Source organism: Gallinula chloropus (assembly GCF_964237585.1).
Source record: "Gallinula chloropus genome assembly, chromosome: 3".
Taxonomy (NCBI): Eukaryota; Metazoa; Chordata; class Aves; order Gruiformes; family Rallidae; genus Gallinula; species Gallinula chloropus.
Genome location: NC_140087.1, coordinates 89222356 through 89241451, shown reverse-complemented (window position 1 = coordinate 89241451; position 19096 = coordinate 89222356). Strand labels below are relative to the sequence as shown.

Genomic DNA, 19096 nt, shown 5'->3' with positions numbered 1-19096 from the left:
CAAAGATTGAGCTTAAGCACAGTACTGATGATAACATTTCAATACTATGGAAGTCATGAACTCTTGTGAGACTGAGTTTCATGGAAATGATCGATTTTGCTACAGTTGTCTTTTTGTTTATGAGAAAACCCTCTAGTTTTCCCCACAAGTTTTCTTTTGTTGCGATTGGCCCTTCTAGCATGCAAGCTGTCAGGGGAGCTAGCTCAGCTGCGTGCAAGGCACTGAATTCTGTGTTGTAACATTTGGATTTCAAAGTTGTGTGCTTTGCTACCTTGTCTTTTTTCAGGTTTTGATGTGATGCTTTCTTCAACTCCAGAACCTGGGCTAAACAGTTTTGAGCACGTTAAAAGTTGTCTTCAATGTTTAGCTGAATGCATCAGTCTTTTAATTAGGAAGCTAATTAACATTCATTTCGCTCATTGGAATAATGCACGGGTGCTTCATATTGATTTGCGGAGGCAATCAGATTGGTTTAGTTTTGTTGAATCAGAAATGCACCTTAATATATGAAATTCATAATTACTTAGCTATTAATGTGGTTTATATAATATCTTTGATACTTTATGTCTCTTGAAATCTATTATTATTATTTATGGTTTATACTATGAAGTATTTGTTAACGTTTCATAAACTTACGGACTGAAAAAAGTCACAGCTGGTTGATTTGACCTTGGTAAGTCACTGTGGCCAGTAAAAGTGGCAGGTGGTGGTTAATGCATGCTTAGGTTGTACCAGACTTATAGGTGAAAAGTTGATCTTTGAGCACTTGAGAGCATTGCCTTTTTTAGTCCCCAAGGGATGTAATGGATTTGAGTAATGAAGGTTTCCAGTGGTCAAGAGCTCTTTCTGTGCAGGAGAAGTAATCTTGATCTCTAATCCAACCAATAATGATAAATTAGAGTAGCTGTGGTAGAAATACTGTGCAGTGTCTGCTTCCTGATCTCCAGGGTGAAACGGATCTTCCTGGCCAAAATTTGAGCATAATAAACAGTGACAGCCTGTGCTATTCAAGCATCATGATTTTTAGGGGAATGGAGAAGCATTTCTGAATTAAGGAGCCTTAACTTTAGAATGGGTATAGGCTGTTGTTCCAGGAATGTATTATTAGCTGATCTTTGAGGTATATTTCTAGATTGAGCAAAAAAGTGGACTTCTTGGTGGTCTGTTTATTTCCGTACTTTGAAAGAATGAATGTTGAGGAGTTTGAACCTTCATAGTAATTACCGTGGAAAAAAGTAATACTGCAGTGACAAAAGCCAAGTAATGATTGGGGAAGGATTATTTTGCCTTTAAGTAAAAGGTCAAGATCTAGGTCTCAATAGTGCATTTCTGGAAAGTGGTTATGAATTCATCCTCTACACATGCACATGCACACCCATGTATTAGAAATTAAAGACTCTTAATCACTATCAGCTTGCTGCCTTATCAGTTGAAATGGAAAGTTACAGATATTTTTGTCTTTGTAACAACAGCCTTTACATGTAGGGAGATGTGGGTAGGACAGTGTCCAGTATTTCCCAGGATTTACTATTTGCCCTATTCTAGATCATTCCTAAAGTGACAGCAAAACCTTTGATATATTCATTTAGGAGAACCTTTATCAGTGTTACGGATAACATTAGAGTAGGCAATCCAGTCTTCTACAGTACAGATGGGACTCATATTAACACATGGTGGTATGAGAATTCTGATATGAGCAGGGGTGACACAGGATAACTGCTGATCTTTCTCTGTTCACTCACTGCTTACCTGGTTATTCTCCTTCTTGGCATTTGTATTTTTTATGTTCTCCAAAGTATGCCACCATACACTTTCCTTTACTGAAATCAGTCTTGTGGATTTTCAGGTCATATCTTCAATTTGTGAAAGTAATTTCACAGTTATTTCACATTGTGAAAATTGCTGACCTTGTCACCAGGATTTCCTGCTTGCCCAGTTCAGTATTGTCAGAGTCTTTTTTGAACAGTGCCCTAGCTTTCTTCACGCCTATTTAGCAAAAGTTTTAACTAGAAGTGGAATGGTTTTGAACATACTGCATCCAAGTCGGAGTCAGGTAGCACCCCACTGGAAATGCTCTCAGTGAGCTATGGACTTGGCCCCAGAGAACAGTTTAGTTTGGGCTGTCGCGTGTGTCGCGGGTAGGTAAAGCGTGCCTGCATAGTTTCCTTTGGAGAATCTTTGGTGGGAAATACCAAGGACTGAAGCAAAAGTGAATCGTAATACACTGCTTCCCTTGTACCACATCTCAAGTGACCCTGTCAAGGAAGGTTTCTTAAGAACAAATACAATTTTTGTTACAGTTTCAAATTCACTTTGGATTATGTCTGTAAAGATTTTCTGTTCAGTATACTTATCCTGATAAGCCTGGGGCGTTGTTAGCAGTATACTGTTTCAGAAGTCTGCAAACACAAAGAGCTATGTTTTTGTGCCAACAGATCTTATTTTTCCCCCAGTGTTTTATGTTGCAGATGGTAAAAAATTATTTCAGACTCCTTACACCATCTCAAAGGATTAATTCAGTAAGCCTCTTGCCCTAGCCTTTTCTAAACTTGTGCAGCTAAAAGCAAACGTAGGCTAATAAATAGACTAATATCTTGTTCTTATGTAGCTTACTGCATGTACAGACAGAGTGAATTTTACTATTTGGGATATTTATTAGATAACCACCAGGTTTTGCCGTGGTAGCATAGCTTAGAAACTATTTGATTGCTATCAATATCAGAGTTTTGACAAGTGCATTGTTTTATTTTGTTCCAGCAACCCAAAGAGCCACTCATTTCTCTCTTTCTTAGGAACCTTTTGTGTGCGAGTAGATCATGTGAGTCCTAATAGGTCACTGTGAATAAATAGCTCTGCTGAAATCACTGTGCTCAGAGTATAACAAAGGCTTTGTTCTGCTGGGCACAATGGAGCCAACAAGGAACAGTAGGAGGGTGATGCTGAATGCTATCTCTGGGAATTTTATTAAATACTAGTGTGGAGTGGACTTCTAGGGAGACTTGACAGCTGCACTACATTTTTTCTGCTCTTGTTAGTCTCCCAAAAAGAGAATAATGATCACCTTGTTGGCCTGTATTTTTGCCATCCATGTAGTGTGTTTACACAGAGAAATCTTGTTAGTATTCAAAATCTGGTACATGTCGTAGACTGTAAAATCACTGTGCTACTCTCTTACTCAGTTTCTGCCTTTCCAAGAATACTTCCAAACAGAACGCTGTCATCACAGTGTAAACACTTTTACAGAGTGAAAATTTTAACTGACGTGATTCCAGGTGCTCCAGCTTCTTCTGGAGCAGTACATTTTCTACCAAAATGCATCTTTTGTCAGCAGTCTTGAAGACTATGTTGGAAAAATATTGGGAGTCTATCTAGTCCCTTCAATTTTTAAATTTTTAAAATTATTTTTCCCTATTTTTTTAAACATTAATTTTTCTTCAAATTACAAATGAGCTGCTTATATTCTTTAATTAAGTAGGCATTTCACTAGGTAGTGTTATTTTATCCAGACTATTTTATTTGCAAAGCAGTAACTGTATTGGATGACAGTGACTGATGCATGTTGCTTCACCTGTTCTCTCTCCCTTAATTGTTGTCAACCATGAGCAAATTATACATATTTTAAGTGTAGCTTGTTTGTTCTGGGAAATGTTTGTGTTCTGCATGGAATTATGCGCAGGATAAATCCAGCCTGTGAGAGTGCTTTCCCCCAGGTCTCAGACTCTGTAGATTTTTTTAATTATTTATTGTGGCCTTACCAAATGGCTTAGAAATTGGAAAAATTTCTCCCCTCTCCTTACAAGCCAAGTGGTGGAGGAGAGGGAGCGAGGGTGACACAGAGGAAGGAAAATGCAATTTTTCTGTTCATAGAAGAAGTATGAGGGGAAAAGAGATTCCTTTCTCAGTGTGCAGACCAGAGGGAAGGAGGAGCCAAAGTGAGGGAAAGACAGTTCATGAGAAGGAACATTTCTGTAATAGGGCTCTTCTGTACCTGCGGGCTCAGAGCAATTTCAGCATTATTTTGTTGTTTTGTGCTTTTCAGCTGTGCAAAATGTGTGGCAGGGTTACATTTTCTTTCCATAGGTTTCTGATGCATACTATGAAATTTGAAATAACAGTAGGGTTTTGTGCAGTCTGTGGAATTCCTCTTATAAACAAATAAGAAATCCTGCCATTTTTAAGAACATGGCCATTTTATAAATACCTGCTCTAAAAGTATGGCTGACTGTCATGTTTAAAAAATACATGGAAAGCGTAAATGATTTTAGTGTGTTGTATTATGTAATAGGCTTGCAGCTGACATGTGGGAATTAGTATTCTGATCTCTTAAACGTATCAGAATGGAATGTAAAGGTACCTTCCTTCTATTTATAAGATAAGATTTCTGTCAGCACTCGTTACCTTAAGATAAGTCAGGAGATACTTAGTGGAAGACAAGATTGTGTATTAAAGCTAATTACTATCTAATGTAATGTAGCTGTAGGTGTCCTTAGTGAACAGAGTCTCTGGTTCCCTGACTTACCAGTCACAATAGAAAGTGATCTCCATCAGTCTCATGTTTCTGCATCAGCAGTATCATCCTTGAAAAGAATGCAGAAGCAATAATTAGGAGTTAGTTTAGTGCTTGTGAACCCCAGTGAAGGAAATGATGCAGTATGGGTAAGCTGTGTAGCACTGGGTTTTCCTTTAGTGACCTGCCAGTTCTTGTACTCCTGTGTATGGAAAACTACCTGGAGAGGGCGATAGAGCTGTTCTGCAGCAGTGACTCAAACAGTTAGATGAGAGGTATTTCCTAAATGTTGGCTTATATGAGAAGTTCCCCAACTGGTTATCCACCACCTTAGCTGTACGATCTGTCCTTAGTTAATTACTGATTGTTATTGTAGTGCTGGTGGTCCAGGGGTATGAGAGGCAAGATATATGGTGAGAAGTAATATAGGCTGCTATATGGGCACAAGTGATATTTTATTAAGCCAATTGATTGAGATATTTAAAAGTGTAAGAGCTTTTGGCATAGAGCCATCAACCTGTATTCTTCATCACAGATGAGTGGTGTGATAAAAATCTTGACGTTATTTCTGCTTATTACTCCATGAAAATTCTATCAGTTTGGTTAGCAAAGGCTCTCTGCCAAAAAATACCTTCTTTTTATTTACCTTAATATTGGATATATCTGTATGTCATGATACAGTGTTGTGCAAAGCTTTTGTGTACACATATTGTTCTAAATTGCAGGCCTTCCTTTCATGCATGAAATTTGGCACTGTCTGGTCAAAGGGTTTCCCACTGAAATTTCTTTGAATTTAATATTTTTCCATGTATGTTGACACTTTTTTATTGACATGCAGAAATCCTTTGGAGAGTTTTGATCTTTGACAGTCTGATTCTGTTCAGATTAGTGTGACTTTTGCTTTTGAATTATTTAGCAGTATGATTAAGATCTAAGTGCAGTTTCCAAGCATACAAAAAAGCCATAAGTTCTTTTTTTAAATTTTTATTTCTTTCATGTAGTTTCTTAAACACTTCCTTGAAACTTTATCCCCGTATAAATGATCTTATTCTTGAGACTCCTACAGGTGCTTTCCCAGCTGTGTACAGAGTAACTGTTTTTTAGTTTTGCTGCTCTTATCTGAAACCTATTAAAAAAAGTATCATAGGATGTATTTATATAGGAAGTGAGGTGGTTAAAAGTGTTTTGAAGTATATTCATTCTGAGCATGTCATTGCCATACTGACTTTAGGAAATACCTAGGTATATGTATAGCTAAATGTAGTTATATTTTTCTGATATTACCTGATATTCATGGAGTTTTGTCATGTGTTTCATAGGTTTTGTAGTTGTGACTTGGGCCTTTTTTTTTAACTGCTAAACAGAGATATAAAGTTGTAATAAATAGTCACAATGCAGAATAAGGTTTTAAGGGAGGGAGAACAAACTTTCGTCTCTTAAAAGGCCTCTTCTTACAGTGTTTAAAAAGAATCCGTATTTTGGGGTTGAATCTGACTTTCACCATGGGAACACACTGCTTTTCTATCCATTTTTTCAATTTTTTATTACTCATTAACCAGCCTCGTGGTTTTAGTTCTGTGAAAGCATAAGGACAAAAATGTCAGAGCAAAACTGAACTATAGGTCTTACTGTAATTAGGCAGCTCATAAATAAGAGTGGAAATTTTTTTGCATATATTTTAAATATCTTTCTTTGGCAATTATCAATTTAGTTTCTGATTATCTAATAAGCTTGCAAACATCTGCATCTTAATTTTGCTGAGGATAGTGAAACATTATTCTTACTTTTTACTGGTAGGATAGTTAGTCTAACTTGGCAAGATTGTTTCCTACATGGGCCTGGAGCTCAGGGGGGTTTGTGTCCTGATTTACAATAATGGGAAAGCCTCTTTTGAAGCTTATGGTATAATGTCAGTATTTCAGAGTAAGGAATTCTGAAAAGTAAGACCTGTATTTTTGGTTTTTTAGGGTACCCTTGAAAGTGGAACAAGCAAACAATGCTCGTGATGCCTTGGCTAAAACAGTGTATAGTCATCTGTTTGACCATGTAGTGAACAGGGTCAATCAGTGTTTTCCATTTGAGACTTCCTCTTTCTTCATTGGAGTTCTAGACATAGCTGGCTTTGGTAAGTATACTTAAAAAAAATTAATTTCCCAATTGTCTGTTATTACCACCAAGGATTCAATTATAAGTTCTGTGTTGGGAAGCGGAAGGGATTTCTTTTTGGTAGTGGTGGGTGGAATGGGTTATGAGGGCTTAAGAAGGCAGCAAGAGAGCAGATAAAGCCTTGTTTTATTGACATACAAGAATATCAAGGACGTGTAGAGCTTCTCCTGATGTCTTAACAACACTAACAAGCATTAGTGTGAAGCTAGACACTTTGTAATAGTTTTAGATACCTGTAGTTTCTATATGAGACACAGCTTTTGAAGGGTGAAAAATGTAGAATGGAATCTTGGTGTGGCCACCCAGTAAAACTAGGAAGGCTGTTGCATGTGCATGCAGTTTTCCATTCAGTCCTGAGAAGTTCACTGCATACTGACAGGCCATGGATGCATGAGGATGGATTGGTACAGTTTCACTGTGTGGTAGCATCTTACTTTGGTTTGCTGCCAGATAAAACTATTTTTTGTCTTAGAAATATGATCTACCACAGTATTTTTATATCTGTGTTATATGCAATTTGAGTATCTGTTAGAGCTTTTATTTTACTGAAAGGAACAGATATGGATCTGAACATATCTTTATATATTAGCACTATATAACTTAGTTATATTTGATTTAAATTCTTGGAACACTGGTTTATTATAGAAGTTTAACTTCTGTTTTTCAGAATACTTTGAACATAACAGTTTTGAGCAATTCTGTATCAACTACTGTAACGAAAAACTGCAACAGTTTTTTAATGAAAGGATTCTGAAAGAGGTATGTTATATTTCAGGATTTTTTTTTTTTTTTTACTTAAAAAGATACTTAAACACTGTTTTCCATAAGATTCAAATTCTACTTAGGTTAAAAGAAATCAGTTGACAAATTGTTTTCCTACTGTGTGACATCTGGTTGTGCTGGAAAAGAATAAGGCTTTTGAAAAAACAGTCTTTTTTTCTTGTTCTTTTTTGCCACTCATTAAAATGAGGCATCCAGATACCGCTCAATATGGGACTATCTAATTGTGTGAACCTATCATTAAGAAATGAAGTTGGCATATTACTAATGCTAAGCTGTGGAAGGAAATTCTAAAATGTCTGTTGATTCATACTGTATTTAAATATGTTTAAATGTATCAATGTTTATTTAACAAAACCCCTACATTGTAGTTGCATAAGAAGATATACAATGAGTGGTGTTTTCTCTTTTCAAGTACTTTTTTTTTTTTTTTCCTTTAAGGAACAAGAACTCTACCAAAAAGAAGGCCTGGGGGTTAATGAAGTGCACTATGTGGATAATCAGGACTGTATAGGTATGTACTTCTTGGAATGTCAAGCTATTCGTTAGAGTGATGGAGAAGAGCGTCAAACAGAAGATGTGAAACATGCACATAGCACTTGCAATTTGATGCTTTTAATGACTATTGCAACTTTGTTCTGGTTGGTAATAGGGCTGTGTTTTCCAATGTGTAATAACTGCAGCTGGGGCTTGTGAAATTCTTGCATATTTTCCTAGAAAACAGATTAGAATACCTAAATAGGATAAGTGAAGAAGAGTGTGAGGTTGAATTCAATGACTTAAAAAAATCCCATCCCATTCCCCCAACTTAAGCCAATGAGCAAAGAAACAAAATAAACTGTAGGCACCAGGCTGTAGATGTTAATGCTGCATTTAGACTTCCACAAAATGATATACCACAGGTTTTAGATCATAATGATGTTACTGTTTTTTTGTGAGTTTTTTTGTTTTGCTTTGTGGGGGTTTTGGAGGGTTGTTTCTGTTCCATGTGCCCTCCCAAGTACTTGTGTAACCCCAGCCTCCTCACTGGTGGGGTGAGGTGAGGAGCAGAAAAGGCCTTGGCTCTGTGAAAACACTTCTCAGCAATAACGAAAACATCCCTGTGTTATCAGCACTGTTTACAGCACAAACCCAAAACACAGCACCACACTAGTTGCTGTGAAGAAAATTAACTATCCCAGTCAAAACCAGCACAGTGTTTCTATAAAAAGGATTGCTTCCTCCCCTATAAATGTGTTTTTTGAAACAGGTCTCAGGATCAAAAGGGATTCCCTGGTGCCTCTTGGAAGAAAAGGTCTTTTGTCTGATTCACAGTGGGAAAATGGGTCAGGTGGTGGAGATTGTCAAGTTGCTACCTCTTGCTGCCTGGAAGGAAGGAACCCTCCTAGGTTTGGGCAGTTCACCCAAGAAAAGAAGTAGCAGTCCCGCAGTCATGATGTTTTTTCATACTCCAACCACTATGTATGATGCTGCACCACAGATTTAAAACGTTTCTTCACTCTATGAGTTATTCTTAGATAAGTTAATAAAATTATAGCTCAGTTAAACCCCAGCATGTATGCCTTTTTCTGTTCTTGCATAGTCAGGGGAAAAGGATTTTTTAGTGCCTTTTAAAGAGGGTGAGAAAAATAATGTTGGTTCCTGTTAAAATAAATATATATATATATATAAAATATATATATAAAATATATATTTTTATAAAGTGCAGGATCAGGCTAGTGACATTAATGAACTTGTAGAAATATTAACTGTCCCAGCAGGGGATATTAGGTTGACATGGACAATTTTTTAACATTGTGGAAGAATATTAGAAACAGTCATCAGTATGTTAGAATGTTTTGATGGAATGGTAGTCATCTCTGTAGCTAAATTAGCTTATTCAGATTTTATGAGCATAAATTCTTTGGATTGGGGCTGACTTTGTGCTTTACCCATAGGCTTATACTGTTTACAGTCTGTAAGAGTTCATAGGCATTGCTGCAGGACAAACATTAGTTACTACTTCCTCGCCAGAGGAAACAAAGTAGGTAGTAAAAATTCTTTGAACAGGAACAGTTTTGTAGATAATGCAAGAAAGTTTTAAAAGCTGCAAAAGTCTTGTGTTTAGTAGTTTCTAGAGTGTGAATTTCTGTGTCAAAGGCTTTTGTGTATGTATATGAAAGGGCAAGGCAATGCACTGTATGCTCAAGTCTGATTTGCCTTTCTTAAATGCATTTCATTTTTCTCTCTGGATCCTGTTGTGAATGGAAGTATGCCCCTTTTCTTGCTTTTAGTTTTGATGTGAAACATGGATGAAAAGCTTAAAAAAGCCCAACCCAACAATATAAGCAATTATCCCATAAAGACCTATGAAACTTTTAGGCATCTTTTGGGAGTGAGATGACTAAATTCAACTGAGAGACAGAGTAAAAATCGAGCAATCCATGCCTGACCTTTTACTCTGTTCCTCCTGTAAGAGTTAGAACTTGCTATGTATAGGATATCAATTAAATCAACAATTCAGATCTGTAAAATTAATTTGCAGTAGCTTTTTGTATTTTGTGCTAATAGCTTTCTCAAATACAACTGTAGAGAATGAGATCAGTAACATTTTAAACTTGTAATGCTCAATTCTGATATGAGACTATATATTCAACTTTTGTAAAAATATTTTATTTTATTAACAGATTTGATTGAAGCAAAATTAGTAGGTGTACTGGATATTTTGGATGAAGAAAATCGTCTTCCCCAACCAAGCGACCAACATTTTACTTCAGTTGTGCACCAAAAACACAAGGACCATTTCAGGCTCTCTGTAGGTTTATTTTTGCTGTCTGTCTTGTTTTAATAAAGAGTTCTTGGAACAGTTGATAGTAACACTTCAATTTAATGAAAACCTTTCCTAAGAAATCTCATACCACACCAGTCTGCACAATCCATAATCTTTTGTTAAGAATGAGTTTGGTTATTAGGTTTCTTGAAAAGTTCAATGAAGGCTTAAGTCTTCTGGCAATTCTAATATCCTGCTGAAGCTAATGCCATATTCTTCACTTACATTTGAAGTTTGTTAACGTGTAATGCATGAAAAGGAAATAAAAACACATATTAATTCAGATTATTTTGTATCAGATGAGCTATTTTGTTGTTCCTTTCAAAAAATTGCTTGCTTTGGAGAATATCTGACTTACATAGCATGTTCAGCTAGCACTTCAGAGATGAAAATAGGGAACACACAAGGAAAACCTTTTTGTTGTTGTTAATTCTTTAACATGCAGCAGTCTGTGAAAGATTAATGCAATTTATGGCAATGAGTTAAATACTGGAACAGGTTGCCCAAGGGAGGTGGTAGATGTCCCCTCCCTGGAAGTGTTAAATGCCAGATTGGATGGGACTTTGGGCAGCCTGGCCCGTGGCAGGGGGGTTGGACTAGATGACTTTTAAATGTCCCTTCCAACCCAAATCGTTCTACCATTCTACAACTTCTGTTGGGTGAGGGGGAGGAAGGATTAGTTCCCCGCCAAAAAATGCAAGCAAAGGGAGCCACATAATATTGTCATCTATTTCCTGTTCCTTGAGGTTCCACTTAATCTGACTTAACTGGATTGCTTTACGGTGAAACATTTCTGTTGATACGTGTACAATGAACTGGGTGGTTGCCTCCTAAAATGTAGCATCTATAAATGTATTTTAAGCTTCTGTCTAATCCTCTTCATACGACAAGGCTATTCTTCAGCTGTGGAATGAATGGTATAGAAATTGTGAGCAAAGGCAAAAAAGAAAATGAACTAGCTGGTGTTATCAATCCTGGTAACTCTTATTTTCAATGTGAGGTTATCTGAGGGTGTGAATGAGGATGGAAATAGGTTCTTAGAATATCTTGGTTTGAATGGGAATGGTAGTGCTCATCACAACTGTACTGAAGGAAATGTGATTTTTAACACCTAGTGCTACTTGTAGAATCATGGTGATGTTTTAAGAATAAACTTTTCCTCACTTTCCAATGAAATTCTTCTTTGTAATTCAACTTTTTAATTCCAGATTCCTAGGAAGTCTAAGTTGGCGGTTCACAGAAATATCAGAGATGATGAAGGCTTTATCATCCGACATTTTGCAGGCGCAGTGTGCTACGAGACGGTAATTTCACTTACACAAAAGCATTTTTGTTACGCTTTGTAGTACTTTTATATTTATCAGTGCATGTAGGTTAAACGACAAAATTTCCTTTCATCTGAAGAAAAATTCATAAGTTGATATATCTTAGCTTTGAAACTAATTTTGTGAGCATGTGAAAAGTTTGTCAGTTTCTTTTAACTTCTCAGATTACGGACTGTTTTGATGACATATTTTGGTTTAGAGTTTGATATAAATCTATAGGTAAAGGTGTCAATATTAAAAATATTGATTCATGATCTACTCTTAAGTCTTACATCAACAAAGGTTTGAGAAGATACACTACGTGATATAAAAGTATTATTATACATAAGCATGCTTCTGAAAATTTACTCTTATCCTTGTATGCAATCACTGCTTATGTTTTCTTAAGAATCACATTTTTTACTTTTTGTTTTCCATTTCTACTGGCAATAGACTTGTTCATGTAGGAATGGGAAATACCTGAAATGGCTATGCTCAAAATACATTCCAGATAGTTATATTTTTTGACTATCCGTCATACAAAAACATTTAAACATCTGCAGCCAATATCTAAAACTTTGTTGGTTTTTTTTTTTTTTTAAATGGGGTTTAGGATGAACAAAAGAACTATAATGCTTTGTTGTTCTGGTCTGTAACTTCAATGTATAAGAGGGAAGCTACCTCCAAAGGTGTTTTTTTGCCATTAAAAATGTATACTTCAAGAGCTTGTTCTTATATACTTCAAAATACTCCAAGAATGATAATGATTGTTGTGGTCTTTTTGAAGGTAATTTTACAAATATGAAAATTGAACTCTGTATGTTACTTGCCTGATTTTTGAGGTCACTCAGTGAGTAAAAATAATAAAATTGGACTACATTTGTTCCAACTGCTCCATGATTAGCTGTGTTCCTTAACATGATATCTTAAGAGAGTCTTCAGGAACAGAGGAGCTAGGTATGAGTACATAAGCTCTGCTGTCGGAGCTAATCAGATAAGAGGTGGCATTGGGCCAGAACCTATGCTAATATGCTTGACTTAATTTACCATCAGAGGGTCTTACTTAGCTTGGGCCTTAAAACATTTGGTGTGTAGCTGCCTTGTACCTCACCTGTTATTTGTTTCTCTTTCTCATTGCACTTGCGGCAGTTCTCACAATCATTTATGATGAGGACACTCTTTGGGCTGCATTCATATTCTGTTCTTGTGTTTTCATACTCCAAGGGAGTTTTGAAGAACTGCATTTGCCCTTTGATTCTCATTACCATTCAAGCCTTTTATGGGATATCTGGCAAATCAATATTTTCTTTCAATTAGTTTTGGCCTCTTCTTTTCATAAATATCAAAGTTACTGTTACACCAAAAGCTGTAGAGAATGTTATGAGAATAAAATTGGATATTAGCGTCTTAATCTCTGAATCTCAGTGTATGTATTGTTCTTAACTTCTAAAAGTTTAAATAAACCAGAGAGGTAAGGTTTGTAGGAATCAGCTATTCTTAAATAGTCATGGTACTACTAACATAACTATTTGTGCCAAACTCTGTAGATGCACCAATTAAAGTGTGCATGTTAATTCCCATTTCACAAGAAATCTTATGTGACATTACAAGCCGTGAAGAATTAAGCTTCTCAAAACTCCCAGCTGATGATGTGCCAAGTGCTAGAAAGGGAAACAAATCACAGCTGATATCTTAAAAGGCACTAAACTTTACCTTGGGTTTCATGTTTCCAACTCCCCATATTCTTCCTGTTTTTTGATTAAGTATATAGCTTTGTTTTTTTAAATTTTGTTTAAGACTCTAGAAACTGAGTCAGTGAAGCAAATGTGCTATTATTTCTTGGGTTGTCTTTTCAGATGCAATTTGTGGAGAAAAACAATGATGCTTTGCACATGTCCCTTGAATCTCTTATATGTGAATCCAAGGACAAGTTTGTTCGACAGCTATTTGAATCTAACACGAACAATAACAAGGATTCCAAACAGAAAGCTGGGAAACTGAGTTTCATCAGTGTGGGAAACAAATTCAAGGTAATATAATACAGCAAAGAATCTAGTCTCGTAATACATGCCACTTTTACCTGAAATACTAGAATCTGTGTTTGGGACAACTAGTGGTAACTTGAGGTTCATACAATGAAAATTTTGTTAAATAGACATTTTTTTTCTATTGAATTATGAGAAACCAGTATATTCAAGCTATGCGCTCTAGGTTTCTGTGACAAATATGTTTGATAGTAGTTCTTATGGGGATTATACAGTAATTTTTAAGTCAGAATTTCACAAAGTCACATGGAAGTCTTTATTCAAAGAGTTAAAGTCTTGGGATCTAAATTTGGATTCTGTAGACTTTGAGGGGTTCTAAATGTGACAAAAGGTTTTCTTCTATCCTACTTTAATTGTACATTCTAGAAGATAGATCAATTGGCTAGAGTTTGCCATTTTCAAAATTCAATACCTAACCTAACCGCTGTTTCTCCTCTTCTAAAATATAAAGATAGTCACAGCTTTCACAGAAAGATGTTCATTGTGCTGAATGTTTCCTTTCTCAAAACTTGAATCTGATGCTTCTCCTCATTTTCTCCTTTCTTCTGCTTGCTGTAAAGCTGACCTTCAAACCTTGTCTTCTCCAAATGTTTTCTGCATCCTTTTCTCATTCAGCAGTTTTATTTTAGCTGGACTATTCCAGCTCAGGATGGCTAGACAGAAAACTATAGGGGGATTAAGAGATGAAAAGCAGGCACAACCGTGGGCTGCAGGTAAAATTTTTAATCTCATGGATTTACTGTTGGTAGAGCTGCTGCAATTTCAGCAAGAGCTCTTCTCAATGCATCTGGGCCAGATCCAATGAAGGATTTGTATGCCTCCAAGTCAAGCAACTTCTGGTATGCTCCCTTACTTAGGGCACCTAAAAGCCCATATCACATTCCTAGGTAGACTCTACTCATTCCTTGGGGATAGTGGGTGTCTTAGACAATCCAGAAACCTTCTTGTGGAGTGGGATGGTGCCAATAGCAGAAGAGTATTTCTGCCTTTCTGCTCCAAGTAAAAGTTAAGTGCTGAATGAGGACTGCAAGAGAAATTCCCTCTTGCATAATCGTATCCTGTGGTTAGTGTTTAGAACTGTTTGCTAAAATTGCAGGGAATGTAGGACGGGAATGATATGCTAGCAGCACTTGCTTTCTGTATAGCAATAATATTCTGCTGCAGGTCTATAGTGTATTCACTGTTTCAGGTCTGCTATATTTCCTTTAGTGCCATGTTGCTGATCAGTCTGGCATAGGGGGTTTTCCTTATACCCATCTGGAGATCAATTGTATAGCCAGAAATTAAATTTTGATGGGGCCAGGAAGAGTAGGAGACAGAGCCTGACTTGTAAGGGAGTGGCTTTGGTTTTTAACTGGGAATTGGGCAGCCTTCTCTCTTGAGTTTTGCTCTGACAATAATTTCCTCCTCCTTATTATTTAGTAGTTGTAGAATAAAACTGTAGCAACTGGTTTAATACAAAATGCATGAGAAGGCAGACTGAAAAAATGGGATTACATACAGATAAGTCATCTCCTGAGCAAGCTCTGCAACTATTACTCTGTTGTAGGTAATGCTGGGATCCATATTTTTTTTAAAAACTGCATTTTCAAAATGAAACCAACTGTGGGGTCTTTGAAATAATTTGCAGTTTTGTCCATCTGGGTTCTCAAATCCTCTTGGATTTAGCACCCCACATCCAGTTGATGTGGACATGTGAACAATACCATTGTCCAAGGAGGGATGAAGTAGAAAGAGAAGTATTTTTGAAGTTAAACAGCAGTTGTGCAAGGAACATTTTGGATTGCCTTTTGGACTTTGGTGTTCATCTCTGCACCTAGAACATGACCTTAATCCTCTTTGGATCTGGCCCATCGATCTGTAATTCTTTCAGTGTTTTCAGATTTCATGGCATTTTGAATGTATGTGTTACTTCCAGTAATTCATCTAGTGTTACCTTCCCAGAAACAACATCTGCTGATGATGAACACTAATAGCCTTGAAAATTTCACTTCAGATGACATCAAAATAAATTCTATTACCTTAGTAGAAATTTCATCTCCTTAAGAATAAGAATTCTTAATGTGTCAGTATGTAAGTCAGTCTCGAATTCTTCTAATTATGTGAATTATTAGATGATGTTGCAGGTACTTCTCACATCCCTTCCTTATAACTGATTAAAATTCATTTACATAAACAAGTTGAGGAAATAATGATAAATTAGTTCATCAGATCTACTCAAGAATCTTCAGCATAATTTTAGCTTAATATGGTAATGACGGATTAAACAATCATAATTCAATGTGCTATATTCATGTGATTGTGTCATTAATTAAATTTACCTGAGAATGACTCTGGCTTATTTCTTGTCAAATCACAGAGTATAAGGAAGGGGTATTTTTCCTCTAGCAGAAACATATTTTGCTGATGAAAATTAGGATGTCCCCTCTGAAATTAAGCATTTCTAACTTAAATATAAAGCTTACATTCAAGTATGTATAAAGAGTCTGTGTAAGTGAGAACTGAGCAGGTGGTTATTAGTGTTTGTCATGGCCCTTGTGACATTCCTTCTCTCTTTTCTAACCACATCCATGATAAATTTTTAAAAAACCAACAAACCCACCCTAAAGAAACCCCAATCAGTTTTATCCACTGGAAGTAGAACTGGCAGTTGTAGGTGATTGCTGTGTTTTAGCCCCAGCCCAACAACCCAACCACAGCACTACCCTAGCTATTAGAAAGAAAGCTAACTCTATCCCTGCTGAACCCAGGACAGTTATGCATATTGCCCATACAAATCTGGTTTCTTGGATTCAAGGTAACTGAAAGATTTGGTTTGGAAAAAAAAACAAACACGAACATCTAATGTCAGATCCTTTCAATTTTAGTTCCTCTACAGAAAATGAGGGATATGTTAGGACATACAGAATTTTGTATCTTTTACTTTCAATCTATGTACTTAATGCGTGCTAGTAAACTAGAAAGGCTGGCACAGCAGTAATCTATGTGGTAAACCAGACACATTTGTAAAGTAAAAGTATTGCTGTTTTCCTGATGTGATTATGGATTATTTTTAAGTCCCTACCAATTACATTCAGTAGCAACTGCATCTCATTTTCCTTGACAGCCTTAAGCCTCTGGTGATCCTGTAGTCTTGATCCCAAAAAATCATGACTGTGGTATTTTTTCATCACATACCTATTATAGATACATTTTCAGTCTATTTTTGAAAATTATTGCAGACCAGTCTCATTTTCTTTCTAATTTTATTACATAGCCATTATTTCCTGTAATTTCCCCAATTTTATTTATAACTATGCTGTAGTAAGTAACTAGTTCATACAGTATTGTTGCATAATTAAACACAGTTTCCTCAGGACCGTTTGTGCAGCGTTGCATGATTTTTGTCTGTTAAAATTTGTGAACATTTGATTTATCAGTTCTGCCTGATTTACTAACAATGAACATGCATGCAGTAATGCTATGTCACTATTCTGTGTGTATATTTTTGTAGTTGTCATGGTAAGACTCTTGAAATACCTGTTTTCCTTTACAGACTCAGTTAAATTTGCTTCTGGAGAAGCTTCACAGTACTGTAAGTATACAGATGCGGTGTTGTAATTTTCTGACGTAAGTCATAACCAATTAACTTAATTGCTTTGGAGTTTGCAGTTACGTGGCACTTCTGAACCACCTTGCTCTGCAGGTGATTATTGAGTTAAAAAGCCCTACTTACCTTTAAAAATATTGGGGAATGGAAGTTGCACAGTTTGAGTAATCTGTCCAGGCTGCAAACTCTTGTTTTGTCACTTCCTCTTATTCAGTGGCTGTTATTATTGATGACTAATTTTCAGAAGATGTAGAGCTGTTATTTAGAAGTAAGGCAGATGATGATGTAATACTCAGTTCTGTTCTTATAGAAGTCCAGATAGTTGACATCTGTAGCTCTTCCTTTGTCCACTGTTGTAGTCCATTATAGAAGGCCACTTCATTGGTCAGGCAGGACATGCTCTTAGTGAAGCCAGGCTGGCTGTCTTGAATCATCTCCCTGTCCTGCATGTGCCTCGGCACAGCTGAGGATCTCTTCCATGATCTTCCCAGGCACAGAGGTGATGCTGTCAGGTTTGCAGGGTCATCCTTTCTATCATTTTGTAAACAAGACCAATCCAGAGAAAAAGTATGAGGCCAGGCTTGCTGTACTCTGAGTTTAGCTAACCCGTGATGGAGGATGTGTTGTAAAAATAGAACTACCTTGGTGTCATGGTTTATCCTGGCTAGTCACTAAAACAACCACACAGCTGGTCACCCACTGCTTGCCCCCTCTCCCCTTCAGTGGGATAGGAGAGAGAATCAAAAAGGAAAGAAAAAAAATCCCACAAAAAACTTTTGGGTTGAGATAAAGAGTTTAATAGGATGGGAAAGGAAGAGAATACTAACAATAATAATAATGAAAATGATAAAAGAATACATAAAACAAGTGATGCACAGCACAATTTCTCACCAGCTGAAGTTGACGCTCAGCCAGTTCTTCAGCTAGTTTTCTCGGTCCCAATTTTCTGTTGGCATATTAGGTAGGTTATCATTAGCAGCCACCCGTTACAGGAAAATGTGAATAATTGGATGATGTTGCAAAAACGTCATCCTTAATGAATGTGAAATGATCAGAGAAAGTGGTGCTCAAAATTGTAGAGAAAGCACACATTGTGATAAGGAGGAGCAGACAGGAACAACATGGGGGAAAGGATACTGATGCCATGAGCCAAAAGAAACTATTAAAAAGTAAAGTTAGAAGAAAGAAAGGTCAAGTTCATCTGGCATGAATCCAGTGTCAGGAGGCTGGTAGCATGTTCACTGATGTGAATTCTGGAGGATTGAGGCATTTAGATGATGTGACTGTAGAAGATAATGAGGGTAGTAGAAGCTAGACTGTTAAGTCATAATTACATTTTACTAATGTTAAGAAAAACAGTGAGTGAAAAATCAAAAGTTGAGGATCCAGCTAATAGCTTGAGCATTGAGATCATTTACATCAAGACCAAAAACTGATATATGAGTATGCCATATATATGAGTATTTCATTATTAGAATATTATTATTTTGTATCTTTTCCCCCCACCCATAATTCTTCAATGACTGTTATTTCAGGAGCTTTAAGATGTGTAGATTCTGCTAACTACTTGTTTTGGTCATAGGGCTCTAGCTTTATTCGCTGTATCAAACCTAATTTAAAGATGACAAATCACCATTTTGAAGGAGGACAAATCCTCTCTCAGCTTCAGTGCTCAGGTAATGTACGCCTCGGGTATTTTTCCCTCTATTTATTACTTTGGGCATTAAAGATTGACCTAAATTTGAAATATGTCAGATGAAAGCAGTATTTCCTTGCTTGAACTGTTGCTTTCTAGAAGGTAGTTTATTTATGCCTTATGAACAGTTATTTAGAGTCTTAGCAACTTAGCTCTTATTTTAGTCAGTAGAACCCTAGAAGTAAATCATCTGAACAGCT

General features: G+C 36.5%; 1 protein-coding gene across 6 annotated transcripts in view; it reads left to right on the top strand.

Annotated features, from left to right (window-relative positions):
* MYO6 (myosin VI) overlaps positions 1 to 19096 on the top strand; it is a gene marked incomplete at its 5' end in the record, with an annotated part of 78157 nt that overhangs the window by 32836 nt on the left and 26225 nt on the right. For all 6 annotated transcript variants that reach the window (XM_084261631.1, XM_084261630.1, XM_084261629.1 and 3 more), the window contains 8 exons: positions 6475 to 6632; positions 7341 to 7432; positions 7895 to 7967; positions 10120 to 10247; positions 11471 to 11566; positions 13423 to 13596; positions 17147 to 17185; positions 18783 to 18876. In XM_084261631.1, coding sequence (XP_084117757.1) covers positions 6475 to 6632; positions 7341 to 7432; positions 7895 to 7967; positions 10120 to 10247; positions 11471 to 11566; positions 13423 to 13596; positions 17147 to 17185; positions 18783 to 18876 — 854 coding nt within the window. The remainder of the gene's footprint in view (positions 1 to 6474; positions 6633 to 7340; positions 7433 to 7894; positions 7968 to 10119; positions 10248 to 11470; positions 11567 to 13422; positions 13597 to 17146; positions 17186 to 18782; positions 18877 to 19096) is intronic.